The sequence below is a fragment of the Bos taurus genome, chromosome 26, assembly GCF_002263795.3.
Source record: "Bos taurus isolate L1 Dominette 01449 registration number 42190680 breed Hereford chromosome 26, ARS-UCD2.0, whole genome shotgun sequence".
NCBI lineage: Eukaryota > Metazoa > Chordata > Mammalia > Artiodactyla > Bovidae > Bos > Bos taurus.
Genome location: NC_037353.1, coordinates 42,927,007 through 42,947,376, shown reverse-complemented (window position 1 = coordinate 42,947,376; position 20,370 = coordinate 42,927,007). Strand labels below are relative to the sequence as shown.

General features: G+C 56.9%; 2 protein-coding genes across 3 annotated transcripts; both read right to left on the bottom strand.

The window, feature by feature from the left end:
• Positions 1–3,200: 3,200 nt before the first annotated feature.
• HMX2 (H6 family homeobox 2) lies at positions 3,201–11,700 on the bottom strand. 2 transcript variants are annotated; one of them, XM_005225851.5, is made up of 3 exons: positions 11,547–11,700; positions 5,350–5,618; positions 3,201–4,408 (listed from the first exon to the last, which is right to left on the bottom strand). In XM_005225851.5, exons 2-3 carry the CDS (start codon positions 5,615–5,617, stop codon positions 3,852–3,854), a joined length of 825 nt encoding a protein of 274 aa, XP_005225908.1. In that variant the 5' UTR covers position 5,618; positions 11,547–11,700; the 3' UTR covers positions 3,201–3,851. The 2 variants fall into 2 exon arrangements, with proteins under 2 accessions (XP_005225908.1, NP_001179544.1); NM_001192615.1 differs by lacking the exon at positions 11,547–11,700 and having other exon boundaries at positions 3,852–4,408; positions 5,350–5,617.
• A 1,619-nt stretch (positions 11,701–13,319) lies between these two features.
• HMX3 (H6 family homeobox 3) lies at positions 13,320–17,774 on the bottom strand. The gene is made up of 2 exons (XM_003587910.6): positions 17,375–17,774; positions 13,320–16,708 (listed from the first exon to the last, which is right to left on the bottom strand). Exons 1-2 carry the CDS (start codon positions 17,772–17,774, stop codon positions 16,029–16,031), a joined length of 1,080 nt encoding a protein of 359 aa, XP_003587958.1. The 3' UTR covers positions 13,320–16,028.
• Positions 17,775–20,370: the final 2,596 nt, after the last annotated feature.

The following is a 20,370-nucleotide window of genomic DNA, read 5'->3' as shown; positions in this document are numbered from 1 at the left end:
ATCCTTACTTATACTCTGCTTTATCTCTTCATTCCATCTTTCTGCAAACATTTATTGAGCACCCAGTTCGTGCCAGGCCTAAGGAGAAGAGTGAGGAAAAGCATTAATCAGATCAGTTCTTGCTCTGGAGGAACTGTTTTTCCAGAAGGTTGGACAGACTGGGAAACAGATAATCACTCTTAAGTGTGTTAAAGCTCAAAAGCCTCTTACAGACATATGTCCAAGTAGGACCTTAAAATGACAGCCACAAGCTTCTCTCTATTCCACTCTCTCACACCCCAACAACACTCTAGACTTACAGGCTCTGCTCTATTTTCTGTTTCTAGAATCCTCCAGAAATAGGAGAATCAAGAAGGTTGCTCCTGTAATGAGAAATACTTTGGTCTCCATGAAAGAAAAGCAATACTTAATAACTAGAATGCTGTGACTCAGTTACTATTGAATATCAAAAGAATGCTGAAATGTTTCAATTTAATCCGTGCTATACCATCTTTTTCACTGCCTTTTGTATTGTGGGAAAAAAATCTTACTTTATTATACAATCTTGTATGAAGTGGGAGAAAATTGTTGAGGTTAAAGTGTTTAATTTCTAAGGCAACTCGATAGAAAAAAGGTGTTGTTGGTCCTCATGCATTCATATACACTGACTCAAATGCACTTCTTTTTATGAATCGTGATACAGTAAACATACAACCACCACTCTTCTGCCCAGTAGTGATGATATTCCTGCCAAAATACAGATTCTTCCCCTCTCAATTCAGTCGCCCAATTGTGTCCGACTCTTTGCAGCCCCGTGAACTGCAACATGCCAGGCTTTCCTGTCCATTACCAACTCCCGGAGCTTGCTCAAACTCATGTTCATTGAGTTGGTGATGCCATCCAACCATCTTATCCTCTGACGTCCCCTTCTCCTCCTGCCCTCAGTCTTTCCCAGCATCCTCACCAGTCCTCATACTTGGTTTTCTCTCTCTCCTCTTTCAACAACTTAATGGCTAGGTTAAGAATTTTAAAGTGCAGTGCCTTACCTCCATTCTAATTTTGGCTAAATAATTTTATCTCCAAATAATTTTATTTGGTTCCCTCTCCCAGTTGTTTATTTAATTCTACTAGTGTTCAAGATTCTGAGCATGAATTATCCACTAATAAAATCTAAGTGTATTTCATTATCCAGTGTGTGTATGATTCAGGTCCCTCTGGACAGGCAGTTGCAGCCGGACTCGATTTGAGTTTTAAGAAACGTCAATCTTTTAAATCCAGTTTAGAGCCTGAAAGGAGGCTGATGATTTTGCTGATTATTCAAATGAATTGATAGTCTTGAGATCGGAAATCTGGCCACAATGGAGTCTTGAACAACATCTTAAATCCAAATGCAAAGCTGTGTGTGTTTCTGTGTGTGTGTGAGTGTGTCTACTTAGTTACCTATAAGAAAGAGGTATTCCTAGAAACTAATCACACTGTTGGATCACCTTTGACTCCTAATTTCTGGATTAGTAAAAAAGTGATGTATCCACTATATGACAAACGAAGAGGATCATCCCTAAAATCCTAAGGGCAAAAACCACTTTGCCCTTAACTGTCTACACAAAACCACTTCCTATAAAAGAAGTAAGCCCAAGAAAGATATAGTGATCTAATACTGGTAAAACCATCATCTCTTTTTAAAAAACAATCTATCGAAGTGAGGACCAAAATGATATGGATGAAATATTTCTTTACAAGTAGTTCCTTGAAGGTAATTTGGTTAAATCTGCATAGAATATTCAAAGAGCAACTTGAGAGGAAAAGAAAAATTTAAAGCGGGTTATCTGGAAGGAGAGAACGTCATTGAAATATGTGTACCAAAAAATATTAGAAGAAAGATGCAGTGTTAGTTTTCTCTCTCTGACTGGCCGATATCTAGCATAGTTCCCAGCCCTATTTACTAGGGCTCAGTAAATATTGAACTCAGATGGAATTAAATAAATGCAATTGACCTAACAACTTTGGCACATGGGTTCTTGGGTAGCATCCTTCAGGTGTCATTTTGAAATAGATGGCAAATTTCATGAAATTTAACGTGAAAAGAAAAAAATAGAAACCTCAAATATGAATAAGACATCAGGTATTTTAGACCTGATACTGTGGGTCACATAGACGGATTGCAGATATCCTGCATACTTTCACAAAATGCAGATAATTTCCATGTCTCTTGACTCCAAGAGACCGGTCCATCAAGTAGAGATTTTCTTTCTAGAGGATGAGATCCGGCCTCCGCGCTGCGACTCCCGGCACCTTAGCAGAGGCTAAGGAGTAGCTCGGACCGGAGAACCCGGGAGCTCGGCTCACGTGACACTGAACGGTCAGCCTCCTCAAAGCTCAGGCTATTTTTTTTTTTTTTTTCCCGACGTTTTACAAGGAACAGGTGGCTGCGGTCTAACACCGCAAGCCTGCGATTTGCATAACACTCGCGCGCCTCTGTTCTCTTGATGCCGCGCCCTCCCAAGCCAGGGTGCGGCGGCAGGTGTTGGGGCGCCGAAATCCGTGGGCGCGCAGACAGCGCTCAAGGTTCCATTCAGTGCCAGCTGCCACGTGCCTGCCCGACACCGGGCCACTTAGCCACGCACCACGCAAAACCACGAACAACAACAACAAAAAGTGTGGGGAGGAGCCTTTGCCTCCCGAGCTTTCTTTGCCCGGTCTCGGGCCTCATCCCTCCTCGGCCGAAGGGCCGCCTCTCTGTGCCCTGTTCCTGCGCCGCGCCGGACGCGCAACCCTGCCACCGGCTTGGAAACTGCGAGCGGCTGTAAGTCTTGTCGCGCCAGGTTGGGGGACGAGCAAACCGGGCTCGACACCTGATCCAGGCAGGGCCGCCCCACCTGCCCTGTACCCTCGGAGAGGAGGCTCCTGTCACTGACTGGACCACGTCGCACAGCCCTATGCTGTCGCCAACCCCAAGCCGCTCCCAGGGCTAGAAAGAAGCTCGTTCCAGGAGGCAACTGCTTTGGCAACTGCAGTCCCGCATCTATCCCTCTCAGCGCCCCGGGAGTTGGATTCCGGCCGGGCTGAGTCTCCGCACGCGCGGAGACTAGGGCACCCGCTAGTGGAATGGGGTGCGCCTCCAGGCCACGTGCCATCTCGGCGACGCCCGACCCTTAACCTCTGACCTCCGCCCCACCTTCCACGTGGGGAGAGCCAGACCTCCTCTGACGCACGCCTGCAACCAGCTCCGTGGAAAAGCGACAAAAACCTGCGCATTAGCACGGCGGCCAATCAATTGCACCAAAGTTAGCAACGATGCTTAAAATGTTTTATTTTTTCTTTTTAAAAATATTTACAGATCTGAAATCTATCCGCCTTTCGCCCCTATCCATCCTCGGGACAAGGGAAATGAAGAGGCGTTGAGATCATTGTTCAAAGCCCCCAAGGACTGGCTTGGCCGGCCGTGTGTACGTGTACATATATACAGGTATATTTACGGGGATAGGAATGTATCTGGTTTGGTGTGGGGTTTTTTTCTGATTTTTTTTGTCCTACCGGCTAGTGTCGATCTGACCGAAACTCCCTGTCCGACCACCACCCTAGAACGTCCCCTCCAAAATGGTTTTCAAAACGTATTGGTTTGTTTGGGGGTAGGGGGCGGGTAGAGAGCAAATGATCTGGCTGGAGGGATGCCGATAAATACCAGAAACAATCAAACCAAAGTAGGGCAAAAGCCATAAATAAGAGATAATGAATACACATGGTGTATTTCGTAATATTTCTGGAAACGCGCCACCTGCTCCGGAGTGGGGAGGGGCGGGGCGGGGGCAGCCCGCGCCAGCCTGGCGGGGAGCGGGCGGGAGGGCGCGCGGCGCGGGGCCGGCGGGCCGCTATCAGTAGTCGAGCTTGTTGTAGAGGTTGTAGAGAGGTAAGGCCGAGAGGTTGCTGCCCGGGTAGTAGAGCGGCGCGGGGAAGGCGAGCGAGCGCGGCACTGGCACGCGCAGCAGCGAACTGTCCCGGAACACCAGCGGCATGCCCACCAGAGTCTGCGCCGACGCGTGCGCCATGTTGGCCGCCTCCAGCTCGGCGGAGAGCTGCCGCTTCCACTTGTTGCGGCGGTTCTGGAACCAAGTCTTGACCTGGGTCTCGGTGAGCTGCAGGCTGGAGGCGAGGCAGGCGCGCTCCGAACTGCTCAGGTAGCGCTTCATGTCGAAGGTGGATTCGAGCTGGTACACCTGGCTGCGCGAGAAGACCGTGCGCGTCTTCTTCTTGGCCGCGCCCGCCTGCCGCTCGGCGCCGCCGCTGTCCCGCGGCCGCTCGGGCCCCGGCGACGGCGAGCCCGCGGGCAAGAGCCTGTCTTTCTCTTCCTTAAAGTCCGGGTGCGAAGAAGAAAGGAAAGGCTTGCGCTCCGAGCTCGCCGGCCCCGCGCCTCCGCTGCCCTTGGGGGTACCTGGGGAGTGAGAACAGATAAGAGAGCCATGGAATTGGGGAGCCTCATGGACCCCCAGCTCCTGCCAGGACCAGGGGCTTGGCTGGCGCCTGCAGCCTTGGTTCCCATCTTCCTGGATCTCAGCCCCTACTTTTCTCGACCTCTCGCTGAAACCCAAAAAGCGGCACCCGGCTTTTGAAAAGCAACAGGAGAGGGACCCAACTACTTGGAGCCTGGGGTCTCTGTGCTCCCAGCTTCCTGAAAGGACGTGTGGCAACAGGGGGAGGAGGTCTGGAGGGGGAACATTAGCATCTTTTTAAAAGATTTTGCCTTGTAGTAACTGAGCTGGAAGAGTTCCCTGAGCTTTATAGGGTGGCATCGTTTCACAGGCCATTTGTTCGGAAATCACGCTAAGGACTGACACGGGGCTCCCCTTGGTCAGATGTTGTAAAGAGGAACCATCTCTGAAAGGCACCATTGTCAATCATCTTGGAGTGCTAATCATTCTGAGGAGGAGGAGGGGAGACAGAGAGGCAGAGGTCGAAGAGAGGGGAAGAGAGAGAAGAAAAGGACGCAGAAGGAGATTGCGGTAGAGACGGACGGGCGGACCGCTCAGATCCGACTTCCAGACATCGTGTGCAGAAAGTATCCGATGTGCAAAGGGGATATTGCAGAGCCTTGAGAGCGGCCGGCCCTGTGCCAAACCCACAAATACACTCCCATCAACCCAACCTTCCCCCAAACCGCGCCGCGCGGCATCTGTGTTCCCGGTTTCTTCCCGAGCACCCGCGGGGCGGAGGAGTCAGCGCGGAGCACGCCTCTCCCCCCAACCCCACCCTCGGCCCCGGACCCCGCGCGGCCGCGGCTCTGGCCGGGGGCGGGGGGCCCGACGCGAGAGCCCCGGCACAGTTTCCCACCCCTAGAGCTTGCTCCAGGCCGACCCGGCGGCGTGCGATCCTTACCCAGGCAAGGAAAGGGGATGGGGGGGTGGTGCTTGGAGCCGGGCTCCTTGGGGCCGTGCGGGTCTGGGCAGAAGCAGGCGGGTGCCTTCCAGCCGTCGTCCGGCTCCTCCTCCTCCGAGGACACGGACAGGCTGCGCTTCCTGGCCGGCCAGGCGGCCGGCTCCCTCGGCGCCTCCGAGGGGCCCCCGCCCAGGATGGACTGAATGGTGAAGCTGGAGACGCCGCCGGCCGCCGGACACCCCTTGCCCGCATCTTCCTTGCTGCCCATCCTGGGTTCATAAGAAATCGGAGGAAACCAAGAACTCCCTTTAGAAATGATCTGGGTGGAAGGTGGTGCAGGCAGGCAGGCGGGGGGGGGGGGGGGGGGGGGGGGGCGGGGAGGGGAGCTAGGGGGAGGGGGCGGCGAAGCTGGCGAGGCTTCCCCTCCGCGCGGGGGAAACGCGGGCACCCGACAGCTGCGCTGGGGTCCCTGCCCGCCCGGCTTCAGGTGCGCCCGCCCAGCCCCGGCGCGAATGCCCCTTCCTTGCCCGCCAGCTCGCCGGGTCCCTGGCGGCGCGGAGGTGGCGCGGCCTCATTTGCATAGAGGTTACCCGGACGCGGCCAATCGCAGCGCCGCCGAGCGGCCCCGGAAAATTTCAAAAAGCACAGGCCGGGCTCTCACAGCCCCTGTCCTCCCCCGAGCTCGCGAAGAGCCCAGCGGGCATCTGCTGTGTCCAACCAGCCTGGACCGAAAGCAGGATGGATGACAGCTAGGTTCTTAGCCTCTGTGGCATCTCTGAGGGCTCCGACCCCGGCCCTCTCGAGAGACAGGGGCAGCTCGGGGCTCAGAACTGGAATGGCCCCACGCCTCCTTTAGGCGATGCAGGTCCTCACACCCTCAAAGGGCTCATAGGCTGCGCCATGACCCTCCCCAACCTCTCATCCCTTCTCTCCTAGGCAGGCAGGTAGGGCTGGCAGGCCTCTGCGCCCCACGGGGGAGGTTGGGGGTCGTGGGATTTAGGAGCGTGCGCATGGGAACTGATGCTCTTCCTAGAAGCTTAACTAGGAGGCCTGGCATCAGACAACTTTGGCCCTTCCTCCCCACAGCCCCCAACCTTGTCACGGGCCCAGCAAGACTGCATGATCGTTGTGGGGGGTAGGGGAGGCCCTAGATCTTGTTTCAGGAGATCCAGGTTCAGATTCCAGCACTACCATTTACACGCTAGGTGAACTTGGACAAGTGAAGTCCCAATCAGAGCCTCACTGTTCTCATAGGTGATACGCACCCATTAATATCCCCTTCCCTTCACCTGTTTTGAGAATAGCCTAGGTAGGAATGAAATGTGCCCTGTAAACCTCTGTAAATAGCCCAAAGCTCGGCCTTGTCTTCCCTGACTCTCATTTTTACGTAAATATTGGAAGTCAGGGAATTGCTGCAAAAATAGAAGCGATCTGCTATAGGAAAGGGGAGAAGGAGATGAGGACCATGGTTTTAGGATTAGGCAAAGGGTATTCAAATGGGAAGGTGACCTTGAACAGGATTCTTAAACTTTCTGAGCCTTGGTTTTCTCATTTTTAAAATTAGGGGAAAGCAAAGATTGCCTCGAAGAAGCTAAATGAGGTCAAAGTGCCTAATTCTGAGTACAGCTTGCGGTAGGCGCTCAGTTAACCATAGTTCCCTAAGGTGTTTGCACGGCCCCCTCAAAGCCCTGATTCTTGCTCTTTTAATTCCCAGATCAACTGGTACCAGATGCGGAACCCACGCGACGCAGGCAAAACTTTTCGGGGCATAGTTGTCTACACAAGCCTGGAGGAACCCAAGGTGAGGCAAGACTCCAAGGCGGTCAGACGACCTCAGCCCCAGGTCTGCAGCCTCCGGTACGGCTCGGCCAAATGATCCCAGGAGCCCTGACCCTATGGTGCGCCCCCCCCCCCCGCCAACGCAGCCAAGGGAGAGAGGAGACTGAATCAGTCCCCACAAATGTCCAGACGCTGCCCCCATGACGGTGCAGTTCCCTCCTCGCCCGCGCCGCGCCCGGGTTATTGAGTAAAGCGCTTATAATATCATTAGCCGCGGTGAGTTACCGACTGCAGCCCTACCCGTGGCAGAACCTCTCCCTACTTAACTCCTCCAAGGGCTCGTTAATGGGCTAATTGATTAGGAGTCGGCGGCGCAGCGGGGGCAGGGGCAGGCGAGGGGGCGGGGGCCGGAGGCTGTGCGCCACGGCCCGGGAGGGAGGCCGGCGAGGGGCAGGTGCCGGCCTCCGTCACCGCATTAACCTCTTCAGGGCTCGGCGGCGGGGTCGAGACACATTACAAATGGTCAGCTTTAATCATGGTGTCAGCTCATTAACCCGGAAGGACCCGGTGCTGAAATACAATTTGCGCGTCCTCCTCTGCGCGGCCGCGGCGCGAGCTCCCGGGCCACGTCACAGCCCGGCCCCCGCGCCCCCGCACGGTTGCGGGGTAGAAGGGAGCATCCTGGAGACCAACAGCAGACTCGCACCCGCCTGCGACCTCTCCTCGCGGGTCTCCCGGCCGGGCTTCGCCCACCCCGCGGGAAACAGGCCAACGCGGCGAGCGGAGCCTGGGGAAAAAACAGTCTTTGGGGTAGGAGGAAGGCTTTCGTTGAAACCTTCTGAGCTAGCAAATACTCGACGCCGGCAACCTGGACTATCCTGAGCTCATCTAATAATTCTTCACTTGAATTCTCAGAGCAAACCCGTGGTGCCGATCCTTAGCCCAATGTACAGTCGGGGAAACTGAGGCCCCGGAGGAAAAAAAAAGTGACCAACCCAAGTAGCGTAAGCAAGATGGAAGCCCGAGGTTGTCCCACTGCCTGTACGCGGCCCTGGGAATGGGCGAGGGGCGGGGCAAGCATTGATGCTGAGCTTGTGAGTGGCTGCGGGGTAGACTGTGAGGACCCCGGCTATCTCAAGCCCGCCCGGACGGGTGTTTGGGTGGAGTTGGCCTCTGCCAAGGCAGTGGCCAGGTGTGGCAGCGGCGGGGCCTCTGGGATGAGCCCCGGAGAAACAGCTCCCAGACCCGGCGAGGTTCGGGGGCGGGGGGACGGTGGCGGGGAGCCATGCAGCCTGGTTTGAGGACTCTTAAGAAACCGTGCAGCCTCGCGACCCCCAGCCGCCACCACCACCCGCTTCCGCGGGCTAGTTTGGGAGGGAAATCAGAAGGAGCCTTCCGGCCCGGTGCTACGCTCCTTGCGGTCGCTTCGACTGTCTGGTCTACACAGGCGCGCGCCCCTGCGCAGCCTCCTCCTCCTCCCAGGCACCGCTTCGGACGCGAACACCGTAAACCTCAGGCTTGCTTCTGCATAAACGATTCTGCCGTGGCACGCATTCGGTCCGCAAACGTGCGCTACAGCGCCACAGACACACTGCCCCGGGCCCGGGAAATGGTGGTGGTGGTGGCGCAGGCCGAAGGCGGGGAGGTTGCAGCGGAGAGGCTGTGGGGGGAGACCGGGCAAACGGGTCCTCCACGCCTCCTCTCCTTTCAGCCGGTCACGGGCGGGGTCTCCCGCTGCCCCACGGTTACGGACAGCAGTTCCACTGCAGGGGCCAGAGGGCCAGGACAGAATCCCCGCCCTTCCTTGGGGGCATTTTTTTTGGGGGGGTGGGTCCCCGAGACTTCATGGCGAAGGCAGAGGCCCAGACGCCCTCTCCTGGGCTGAGCGCAGCTGCAAACCACACGGCCAGGAACCTTCAGCGTCAGGAACCACCACCCACAGACACCCCGTCTCTCTGCCCTCGAGCGTGGCAATCCTTCAACTCGGTCCCACCTCCCGCCCCACCCTCCTAGTCTTGGGGTAGCTCCGCCCCTCCTTAGTTCAACCAGATTAACAGCCGCTTCCCCGGGAGTCAGGCCCCTCGTCATCCTTGGGATCGCTTCCCCTTCCACTCCCCCTTTCCTGGGAATTAGGCATAACCGAGTTTCAAGGAATGATAAACTTTCCGAGACTGAAAGGACGCTTAAAGTTTAGGTCTCGAGATTATGCCGCTGCTCAATATTAAAGCGGCCCAGAGCAAACTTGCCGAGGAGCCTAATAAAAATTGATCCTCTCTGCTCTGCGGCAGTCGGGAAATAGGCTGGCTGAGCCGGGTAATAGTGGAAGAAGGCTCCCTCTGAAATGACAGATGAAGTCATAAACAAGTTTGATCTTGGAATCAAGCTTCGATAAATATTAAACACAGTCTGCCCCCCCTCTTTGCGCGAGTGGATTATGATATATGGCGCGTCGAAACTTTAAAATAAGGAAATACCAGAGAAAATGATCTCAATAAATTTTCTAAGTATAAACGTTGATTATGTTTCGATTTTCATTCAAGGGCCTCTGCTGTTCGTTCTTTGGTGCAAATGACATCTTGCAATAGGCTTTTGGGGAAAAGGGCTCCCTATTTGAAAAAGAGAGCCCCAGAGGTGTACAATTTATGTAATCTGCGGCTGGAAAATGAATTGTGTAATTTATTGGAAAACAGAAAGTCATGAAGATTGGATCAGCATAGCCGAGTCCCAACACCCCCCTCCCCACATCCATCAAGTTCCAATTAACAGCCTAACCAGAGAGCTTTAATGGGTTTCCAATCTAGTGGCCTGATAGACTCATCAATTCCTCTGGGAGAAATTAAGAAAATCGACCGCCCCTTGGCGACGCAGTGTCATTCCTTTCTGCAACTATATGTCAAATTAAAAACACAATTAAAATTTAAACTGTTTCAATCAAAGGGTGCCCTGCAACCTATGTTTCACTTAATAGAACTTTGATGAAAATCTGATGCGTGCACTCCATCACCAAGGGGGCCGAGGGCGGCGAAGCTCACGAGAGAAGGGGATTCTTTCTTTTTCTTTAAGACTTTAGCGCTCGGGTGAGGCACACCAGGTGACTCCACCCCGCAGCTCCAGACTAAAAGAAGGGAGCAACGCGCTCTCGGCGCGTTCTCGCTCTCTTCGCTCTCACATCTCCCCCAACTCTTTTTCCTCTCCGTCCACTGCAACCAGAAGGGATCCTTTAGGAATCCGGCGACAGAGATTTGGGGGGCAGTTTTCGCTGCGAAGAGGCATCGCCTGGAGCAGCAGCCAGGAAGGGAGCTGGACGAGTACAACAAGTGGGCATCTCCTGGAAACTGTCCGAGGAGGCCCGCTGCCTCCAACTATCTCTTGTCGCTGGTCTCCGAAACTGCCCGGACACACGGTGGAAGTGCAACGGGATCCTGGAGGCAGAAGGGTGGGGAAAGATCCCTAGCGGAAAAATGGACACCCGCTGCGCTGCTGTCTGAGACAGGATTCCCTAGAAGCTGGAGCTCCCCCCTCACCCCCAATAAGCCTCCAGGGTACTTCCGCAAGAGTCGCCAACCTCGGGAACAGGCGCATCCCAGATCTCAGTATCTGGGTCCGAGGCACCAGGCGGGGCTCCAGAGTACAGCACGCCCAGTTATCTTTGCTGCCCTCTTCCGCCACCCGCCCACAGCACCCTCCCAAATGTCTGTAGGCCAAAGGTCACCATTCGCCCCGCGCACCCAGACAGGCGCACGTGCACACATGGCCGTGCACACTGCGAGATGCGCGCGGCCAGGCGAACGGATCGCTCGCACCCCAAAGGCAGAGACTGGCCAGCAGGCTGGGCTGGGGTGGGCGAGCAGAGAGTGGGTGGGAAGCCCGGAAGAGGGGCGGAGAAGTGCCTCTGCCCGGCCAGGTGCAAGTGCCCTGGAAAGCGACAACCCAGGGGCTTCCTCAGCTGTGCTTTGGACCCCCCCCCCCAACCAAGTGAGGGTTTCCATGGGGCTCACGGCTTTTACACCCCGACCCCGTCGCCGTGACCCACTAGCGGGGTCTTTTCCTAGCCGCTTGGCGGTCCACGCTTGGCTCGCTAAGAGGAAGAAACCTTCGGGATGGATCTCAGGGCCCGGGGCGTGGACAAGCGCAAGGGGTGGGGCGACATGGGGCCCTGGAGGCGGGTAGGAAGGTTCTCAGATAAGTCTCCAGCCCCCGCAGGGCCTCTCTAGGGAAGTTCAGGTACCCCGCGCAGTAGAAGCAGGAACGCTTGGCCCGGGCCCAGGCAGCCCAACGACGCCAGCTCTTGCCAGAGCCCCCGAGGATCGAAAGCTGCGCAGCCCTCTGGACCGCCGCTGCTCTGACCCCCAGTCCCATCGCCCGGGCCCAGGCTGCCCCAGCGTGCGCTTGCAGAAGAGAAAGCAAATCCCACCGACCTGCGTGCCTCCTCCTCTTTCTCCCCGCTCTACCCTCCAGCGCGCGCTCTGGGGTTCTGGCGTGCCAGGGCCTGTCAAAGGACGTCCTGGTTCAGAATGAGCGTCCAGTGGCGAGGGGGCAGTTTATATCTGTCTTGCTCTTATTTGATGTACACACACCTGCTCTATTTACTACCAAATAAAAGAAATACATCTGTGTTGCCAACAGAAACAGCTCAAGAGCTTGCTCACTGGTCTCCCAGGGCTCAGAGATGCTCGCCGGTCCTCAGAGCCCGGCATAGTGGGACCCTGGCTCCGAGTGAGGTCCTGGCCTATAAGCATGTGGGGGTCTGCAGTAGAATGTTGGCAGCGTCCACAGTTTGTCCCAGGTGGCTGGTGAGGAGGGAACAGGAGGCATCTCTGCTCTGAAGATTTCAAGCTTCCTGCAGCAGAGGTTGCAGTGCCACCTCGCTCCCTACCTAATCCTCTCCCCAAGGTTCTTCCCAGCTTGCCTGGGGCCATCAGAGAAAACCAGCTGCCCGGGCACCCAGAACAACGTGTACCTGACTGTGTCTGCTGTTGTGATGCTGTGTGATCACAAAGCAGATGTGATGCGAAATGCATATACAGGTTGCGCCCTGCGAACCCCTGCATATGGGGTCTGTCAGGAGCTCTAACTAAAGTGTGTGTGTGTGTGTGGCGGGGGGTGGGGGTGAGTGTTTTAAATCACCTACGAGTGTGAGTGTATGCTGTATGTTGTTTGCATGTGTGTCTGTTTGGATGGTGCAGAAACTATTAAGCCAGGAAGCCGATGCTATCGCACTGACTTAATTGGGGGTTCCCATGGGGGAAAGGATCTGAAGTTAGGATCCGAGAGAAGGCTGGATTCCACCATCCGAAGGGCTAAAGTCAGGAATATTGGCTCAGTGCCCTAGGTTAGGGAATACCAGCAGCTCTGGATTCCCAGGATAGATGTCTTGGAGGAGCTGAGTGGAGGTACCCTCACTTGCCCCACATAACCCCTTCTGCTGAGGGGTTCCAGCAGCTCCTGGCAATTTCCACAGAGGCAGCACCTACAGAAGCATTCTGTGTGGGGGTGGGGGGCAAGGGGCCGATGATCCCAGGCCAGTTCAGTCTCACCAAGTGCTGTCTTGGCCTCTATATAGGCTTGCAGTAGAGCCTAGGATACTTCATGCTTAGGGAGCAGCTTCCGTGCTGTCTCTTGCATCCTGGGAAATACTGTGATCCCCCACCCAACAGGAGCGAGTTGGAGGTTTGCTGCCTGGGCAGGCTTCTAGGCTCACATCTCAGCCAGTCCCAAGCCACAGGCCAGCCACGTTCCTCCCCCAGGGCATGCACCTTGGCTCCTGGGAAGGACTCTCTGGCCTAGGGCAACAGGGGTCCTCAAAGGGAGGGAAAGGGAGGGGGGACATAGAATAAACTGTGCCTGTGGAGAACCAGTTATTTCTCGACTTTGTAAAGACCAGGTCAGTCAAGAACCATTTTCTAGAATCCAAACACAAATAAAGAAGTATTTTCGCGGTTGATAACATCGTGTTCTGGCTGTAAAATCTAAGAACGTGTTTGCTATTGCAACATTATTTTTAATGAGCTGTTATTGGCCTGTCCCGCAGTTAGTATTGCCAACAGTAAAAGGCATCACTGTGTTTGCAGGTAACACATGGAACAACATATTTGGCCCCCGAATTTCTGTTTATTTTTCACTTGTGACACATGCCCTCGTTTTTATCCCAAACCAGAGGGAAATAAAGGCAGATCTGTCTTCCACTGAGGTCCAGGCTAAATCTTGCCATAAATACGCATGCCAGTTTATTTGGAGGCAGTTTCCCGTCAATAGAAAACGATACTCGACGTTTCAGCCACAGTATAATCAATCGTGTGGATTGGGCTTGAGCAACTGTAAAGCTCTGGGAGAGGGCATGGGGGCGCGTGCAGGCGCTCCCCAGCGGCCGCGCCCGCGGTGTGCTCGCCGGGATCTTCGTAGTCTCCGGACTCCTCATCTCCCCTTTCTTGGCTCCCCAGCTTCAAACACGCCCTGCCAGGAGCCGGGCGTGCAGACCACAAGCCCTTAGGCAGGCAGCCGCGCCGCGCAGGCGAGAGGCGCCCAAGCGAGCACCTGCCTCCGCCCTTGGGACCCGCGCTCGGGAGCGGCTCCGGGAGCGCGGCGCTCGGCAGGCGGTCCACGCGGAGCGTGGATGCCGGGGCCGGCGGGAGCCTGGTAACCGTCAGCGCTGCGCTTCCAGCCGAAGCGGCCGGGATCAGGGTGAGGGACCCAAAGAAACCGCAAGTCCGCGAGGCGTTGGCGCGGCGCACATAAAAGGATCTGCTGCGAGGAGACAGTCCTCTCGGTCGCCGCCGCCGCCGCAGTCGGGTGGCCTCTGCTCCCTGGCACTGGACACATTATGACAGTGTCCACACCCGAACCGCCCCGGGAGCCACAGTGCCTTCAGGCCTGGGGAGGCCTCCCTATACCGGAGTTTCAAGCCGCGGTCTCCAGGGCTGGCTTGCCTCCCTAGGGTCGCCCTCTCGCGGCCTGGCCGCTCCCAGCTGGACGTCGCGATCGGCCCCTGCACGCCCCCACCCCCGGCTAAACTCCAAGTTCACCCCCTTCTTCCTTCCCCAGCCCGCATCCCGGAGGCAGCAGGAGCCGACTCCGCTCGGGCCCACGGTGCCCAGGGATGTTCTGCCCAGAAGCTCTCGGCTCATAAAGGACCCCGCGGCCTGGGAACGGAATTCGAGGCGGCTGCCCTGCGATCGGAAATAACCAGTGATCTCAGCTCGCGGCTGTCGCTGCGCTCGATTTCGCGAACTAGATAAGACCAGGTCCTCAGCCCTTCCGCCCCGCATTCTTCCCTTGCTCACACGGGCGTTTCAAGAGGCTGACGGTACCGGGGAGAGAGCGCAGCTCTGGTCGCGAACAAAGCCGCCTCTGTCTCCGCCGCCTCCCGATTAGAGGGGTGTACGTCGAGGTCGGACTCGGCCAGTCTGCAGAGGCAGCCAGAGAGCGAGGCAGAAAAGAGTTCGGAGACACCTGCTCTGGGGAAAACCGTCCAAAGTTACACACTCTGGCCACAGGAAATGCTTCGCTTTTCTTTTTAATTCCATTTCACGACAACAGGAAGTGTAACAATATTTTGTGACCCCCCCCCCCTTTTTCTTAAAAAGGGCCTGAATCCGGGCAGAGGGGAGGGTGATGGGTGGGAGGGACAAACTACCGCGGAACAACAGGTGTAGCCGACAGAAAGGAAAAAGATTGGGTGGCAGAGCCAGGAGCCCTGAGGAGTTGAGGGTGAACTTTACAAGAAATCTGTACATTTATCAAATAAGTTAAAATTCTCCTAATTGATTGTCCTTCACTTAAAGCGCTCCAGTATGCCTAGCTTACTCCTTCGAGCATAGCTAACCTATCCTTGTTTCCTTCCTTCCGCCTTTTCTCCTTCTTAATTTCCTCCTCATAAACGATTGACTGGGATTAGACATTGAAAACATCTGCTTCTCTCCGCAGAGGAAGAAGCAGGGCTCTCAGGAAATTTTGTACAATATTGCACAGGTCAAAACTACAATAGTTACTGCAGAACAAAAAGGTAGGGGGAGAGGATAAAAAATAGGTTTTTTTTTTTTTTTTAATATTGAAATCACTCTCTCAAAACAGGGAACAAAGTAACAATAGGAATATTAATAATAATTTACCAACAAATGAAATTTCCCAAACAGAGGCTACTAATAAATAAGACCATTCACACCAGGCCAGATGTGGAGGTGTTTCAATAATCAGAAGTCTGATTGTGGGCTATCTTGTCCTTTCCCTTTAAACACTTAGAGAATTCATCCACCACAAAAAGGGACCGATGAAGAGGTGAACTGCGACAGACCTCTGCTGAAGAGAGGAGACAGAAAAGTGGCCTGAGTCTGGGTTCTTATGATAAGCTGCTCAGATTCTGAAAATTGGGGAATAATTGATTGGGAGTGAAGGGGAACAGCCACACCCAGAGATCCAGACTAAAAGTACAATGTGAATTCTCTCTCTCTCTCTCCTGACTTCTGAAAATAGTTCTTTAGAAAATGAATAAACGGGGGGTTCAGGCTTTGCGTTTACTTTCCTTGTATAAAAATAAACCCAAAAAGTCACAGCGCAATGAGAATCTGGGGGTGTGGGGGGACGGTGAGAGGATCGCACATTTTACAAAAGCTTCCAGCCGAAATATTTGACCTGGAAATGTCTCTTTCTTGCTTTCTCTTAATATAAACCGAAACCAAAAGTAAGAGGGGAAGCGCCTCAAATCCATTAGGGGTGAATTGCACGAAAATGCATTGCAAATACTTACAAAAAAACGCTACCGACTGGGGGAGGGGAGGCCGGGGCCGCGCGCCGGAGCCCCGGTTCCCGAAGGCCGCTGGACGTCTCGGCGCCCTCTGCCCGGCCCAGTCTCCTCCGGGGTCTGGGAAGAGGGCCGGGCCTCCCTCCTCCTCCCCTCTCGGGCCTCAGACGGGCCGGAGCAACGGCACGGACGAGACCACCGGGTGCGAGTAGTACACCGGGTGCGGGAAGGTGAGCAGCGGCTGGCTGACCGGCACCGGGGCCCCCGCGGCCGCGGCCGCTGCGCCCTCGGCGGCCGAGTTCTCGTGGTAGAGGATGGGCACGCGCACGATGCGCTGCGCCGCGGCGTGGCTCAGGTTGGCCGCCTCCAGCTCGGCCGCCAGCTGCCGCTTCCACTTGTTGCGGCGGTTCTGGAACCAGATCTTGACCTGCGTCTCGGTGAGGTGCAGGGACGCGGCCAGGCCGGCGCGCTCCGAGCTGCTCAGGTAGCGCTTCATGTCGAAGGTGGACTCGAGCTGGAAGACCTGGCTGCGCGAGAAGACCGTGCGCGTCTTCTTCTTGCGGCACGCGGGCTTCTTCTCCGGGCTCTCGGCGCCCTTCTTCCAGTCCTCGGTGCCCGGCGTCGCTGCCGCCGCCGCCGCCCCCACGCTGGCCCCGGCCGCGCCCGGCGCCGCCTCGCCCTCCTTCTTGCCTTCCTCCGAATCGCTCTCCTCCAGAATGATCTCGTCCGGGCTCTTGGAGTCCAGCTCCTTGTGGTCTGGGTCGGCCTTCAGCAACGGCTCGGGGGAGTCGCGGTCGGTGCCCGAGGCGGGGGAGGAGTCTCGCAGCAGGGCCTTCTCCGAGGCTGGAGAGAGACAGACAGACGGACGCACAGACACACACACACACACACGCACGCACGCACAAGGACACAGCCTTCAGCGAGGCCTGGCGCCTGGGGGGACCGCAGGCTCACACCGCGACAGCCTCCGGGCCCCAGGCCTCGAGGCCTCACCATTCCCGAGGGCCTCCTTCCCGGCTGGGCCAGAAGAGGGGCGCCGCGCCAGACATCCGACCACCTTCTCCCGGGGACAGGCTAGAGCCGCCCGGAGACGGCGGCATGGCCGGTTTCTTTCTTTCCCTCAGTTCCCCCACCCGGGGCCCGCGGACAAATTCTCCTCCAGCTTAGGCACCCCCCGGGTCACTCCCTTCATCCAGACCAGGTTCCCCTTGTCCCAGCCACCTGAAGCCTCCTCCCCATTCGTGCCCGAGACCCTTTTTCCTAGGGAGCGCCATGCCTGCGCTCCAACTCCACTTCTTTTCTCACCAAGTGGGATTGGATTCCCAGGCAGCGCAACAGAGCGCGCGGGCAGGAGTTCAAGTTAGGGGACGGAGGAAGTTGGCCAAACAAGCGCGTTTGTGGGTTGCAATGCAGGTCGGGGGTTGAGGAGGTGGTCCCAGGGCTACGATGGGACGCAGTGCGGAAAGGCTCGTGGGGAAAGACAACGAAAGTTCAAAGAGAGGTCGGTACCTTCAGGTCGCGGGAGGTGGCTGCCGGCGGGGGTCAGGGTGTAGGGGTACCACCAGGCCGGGGAGCGCTCCAGGTAGTGCGCGGGCAGGGCAAACCTCTGCGCCGGGATCTCAAAGCGGGGGAAAGCCAGGTCGCCCACCTGCGAGAGCGCGAAGCCCGCGGCTCCCTCCAGGGCTCCCTTGGCCGCAGCGGCCGCAGCGGCGGCGGCGGCGGCGGCTGCTGAGGCCGGAGCGAAGAGCGTCCGTGGGGGCGGCTGCGGCTTAGGGGGCGGCCGATGGTGGTCTCCGTTGAGTAGGTTCTTGATGGAGAACGGGGACTCCTTGGGCGCGGGAGGCGGGGGCGGCGGCGGTGGGGGCTGCGCGCTAGCAGTGCCGGGGGCGTCCGGCCCGGGCTCCGGCATGGTCCCCTCTCCTCCGAGTCCCCGGGAGGGAGGGAGCGGGACAGGCGGGCGGCTGGGCGAGCGGACGGGCGCCGGAAATCAGACCATAAACGGAACTCAACTACGGGGCGCAAAGTCGGGGGCCGCCCCGGGCGCAAATCCAGCGGCAGGAGGGCGGGGTGAGGGCCCGGCCGGGGCGGGCTCGCATGGGGGAGGGGTGCCGAGGGGCGGGGAGCGGCCCTGCCGCGGCACCGAGGGAGCTAGGCGGCTCGGCGGCGGCGGCTCCCGGGGAGGAGGCGGCAAGAGCAGTCCCCGGCTTGGGGCTGCGTCAATCCGGCGCCGGATGCTAATGATGAAATCAAAATGTCATCCAAGTTAAATGCGGGGAGTATACGGCGATTGGGCGCGTACAATGGCAAATGGGATTAGGCAGGCGAAGGCGCAGCCCGAGCCGGGCCCTGCAGCCGCCTGCGCCACCGCCCCCTCCTCGCCTTGCCTCAGATTTTGGCGCTTTGGCTTCGGGCTATAAGAGCCCGCCTGTTATTGGCTTTATATAGTCCAATTAGGCAGCAAATGAGGACAAGCCTATTAGCACAAAAGGATATTGGCTCCTGCTAAAAAGGCACTCGGAGCGCTCGGGCGAGCGCAGGAGGCGAGCGAGGGACGCGGAGCCGGCGGCGCCCAGGGTCGGAGCGCACTGACAGCCGCGGCGCCCGGAGCCCGCGCCTCCCTCTCCCCCCTGCAGCTCGGGGACCCGCTTCCAGCCGCCTGGCCTGCGGGAGGGGGAAGGGGCGGGCCGGGCCCGCCCGGGTCACCTCGGGGTTATCCGCGCTGGCAGCTGCCTCTTCTCCGCCCCCCAGGGGTTTGGCAGGGGCCCGCCGCCCCCACGCAGCTGGAGAGCCAAGCAGCGCCAGCCCAGGAGGCTGGACGCGACCTCCGATCTGCGGTGAACTCAGCACTTGCCTACCCTTTGGGGGTCCAGCATTTTCCCTAAAGCAAGCTAAAGGCGCAGCCAAGAAGCGGGGATTTGGGTTCCCCACCCACCGTCTCGTCGACAGGAAGGGACCTGGACTCAAAGTCCTTGCACCGCGTCCGCGGTCTCAGGAATCCGCGTGGCCGTGGCCTTTGGCTTTGGGAAACCGAGGAGAGAGCCTTCCCTCGAGAGCAGGAGCGGTTGTGCGTCTCTACGCACCGGGTGTGCGCGAAAAACGGCTGACGCCCGGGCGTCACTCGGCGGGGCGATGGGCACCGACGCTCTGCAGGGCGTTCCTCTAGTCTGGCCGCCGGGGCCCAAACCTTGACGATCAACTCTGAGCCCGTTGCCCCGAGAATGCACTTTCTCCCAGGAAGCCTCTCCCGCCAGCGTTTGGAGCCGCCTAACGCTTCAGTGGGGGCAGTGCGATCTGTAGGCACAACGGCGCACCTTCCTCTGCGACGGGCTTGGCACGGCACCGCAGCACGTCCCGACTGCCGTCAAGTCCCTGGAGAACCCTGCTGGACTTCTGAGCTGCACGGAAGGTTACCTCTGCTCCATGGACTTTAAAATCAACTCTCCAAATTGCACAAGAAAGCTGGAAGGCAGGCATTTAAGACTCGAACCATCAAATAAACCAGAATTGCTTTCGGGGTCCCTGGTCAGAGAAAGGTGGGAAAGTGACTGTCACTCCCTTCCATGAGCTTCCATACACCCGAGGTCTTTTGGTGGCCCCTTCTTCTACTATCGTCCTTTTTTTTCTTTTTTCGTTAGATCTAGCCCTCACCTAACTCAAGGCCGCCCTGCATTGGCTGGCGCGACTGCTTTAGCCACCCAGTTGAGAAGTAGGCACGTTTTATTTTCCGATCCGGGGCTTCCCACCTTTCCCCACCAAATCTCAAAGGGCGCATTTAATGTTTCTTTCAGCAAATATTCACCTGCAGTAGTGAACCCTGTATTGATTTGCTTTGGGAACCAGGAATCATTGTAAATGGTGCTTCCATAAACAATTATTATCCTCATTATCATCACTTCCTCGAGTTTGCACAGGGCTTTGCTGGAATATAAAACGCTATTCCATCCAAAAATCTGACTTTGGAACCAGTTACAGCTCTAAGACTTGAATATTCAGGTTTTATAGATAGAAAAATGCTCCTGGAGAGGAGACCGGGCCAAGGTCACCCAACCAGTGCGGGACACCCAGAAGTCATTTCCTCCCCAATTACAGAAATAATTGGAGGCGTCTATGTCTAAACCGGTTCAGTGGGCACCGCCCACACCGACCCGCCACGAGGCAGAGACTATGATGGAGTGGCCCCTGCGTGTCTCTGCGCGCGCGCGCGCGTTGCGGGAGCGCTCCAGTCTCAGGAAGAAGCGTGCAGAACTTGGCCAAAGTTCTGACGGAAGGAGAGGTCTTTAAGCTGAAACGAGCAGGAAAGCTGCTCATCGCCCGAGAAGAAAGAAGAGTTCCGCAGACTTCGCCGAAAAGTTCTGGCTGTGGAAGTGGACTCTTGGCTAATTGCAGTCGGGGACTAGACCCAGATGAGAAGGGGTGCAGGCTGGCGGGAGAAGAGTCCGCCGGAACAGTAGACCCTGCACCCTGCGGCGCCGCTGCCGAAACCTCACTCTGTCTGGTCCCAAGTT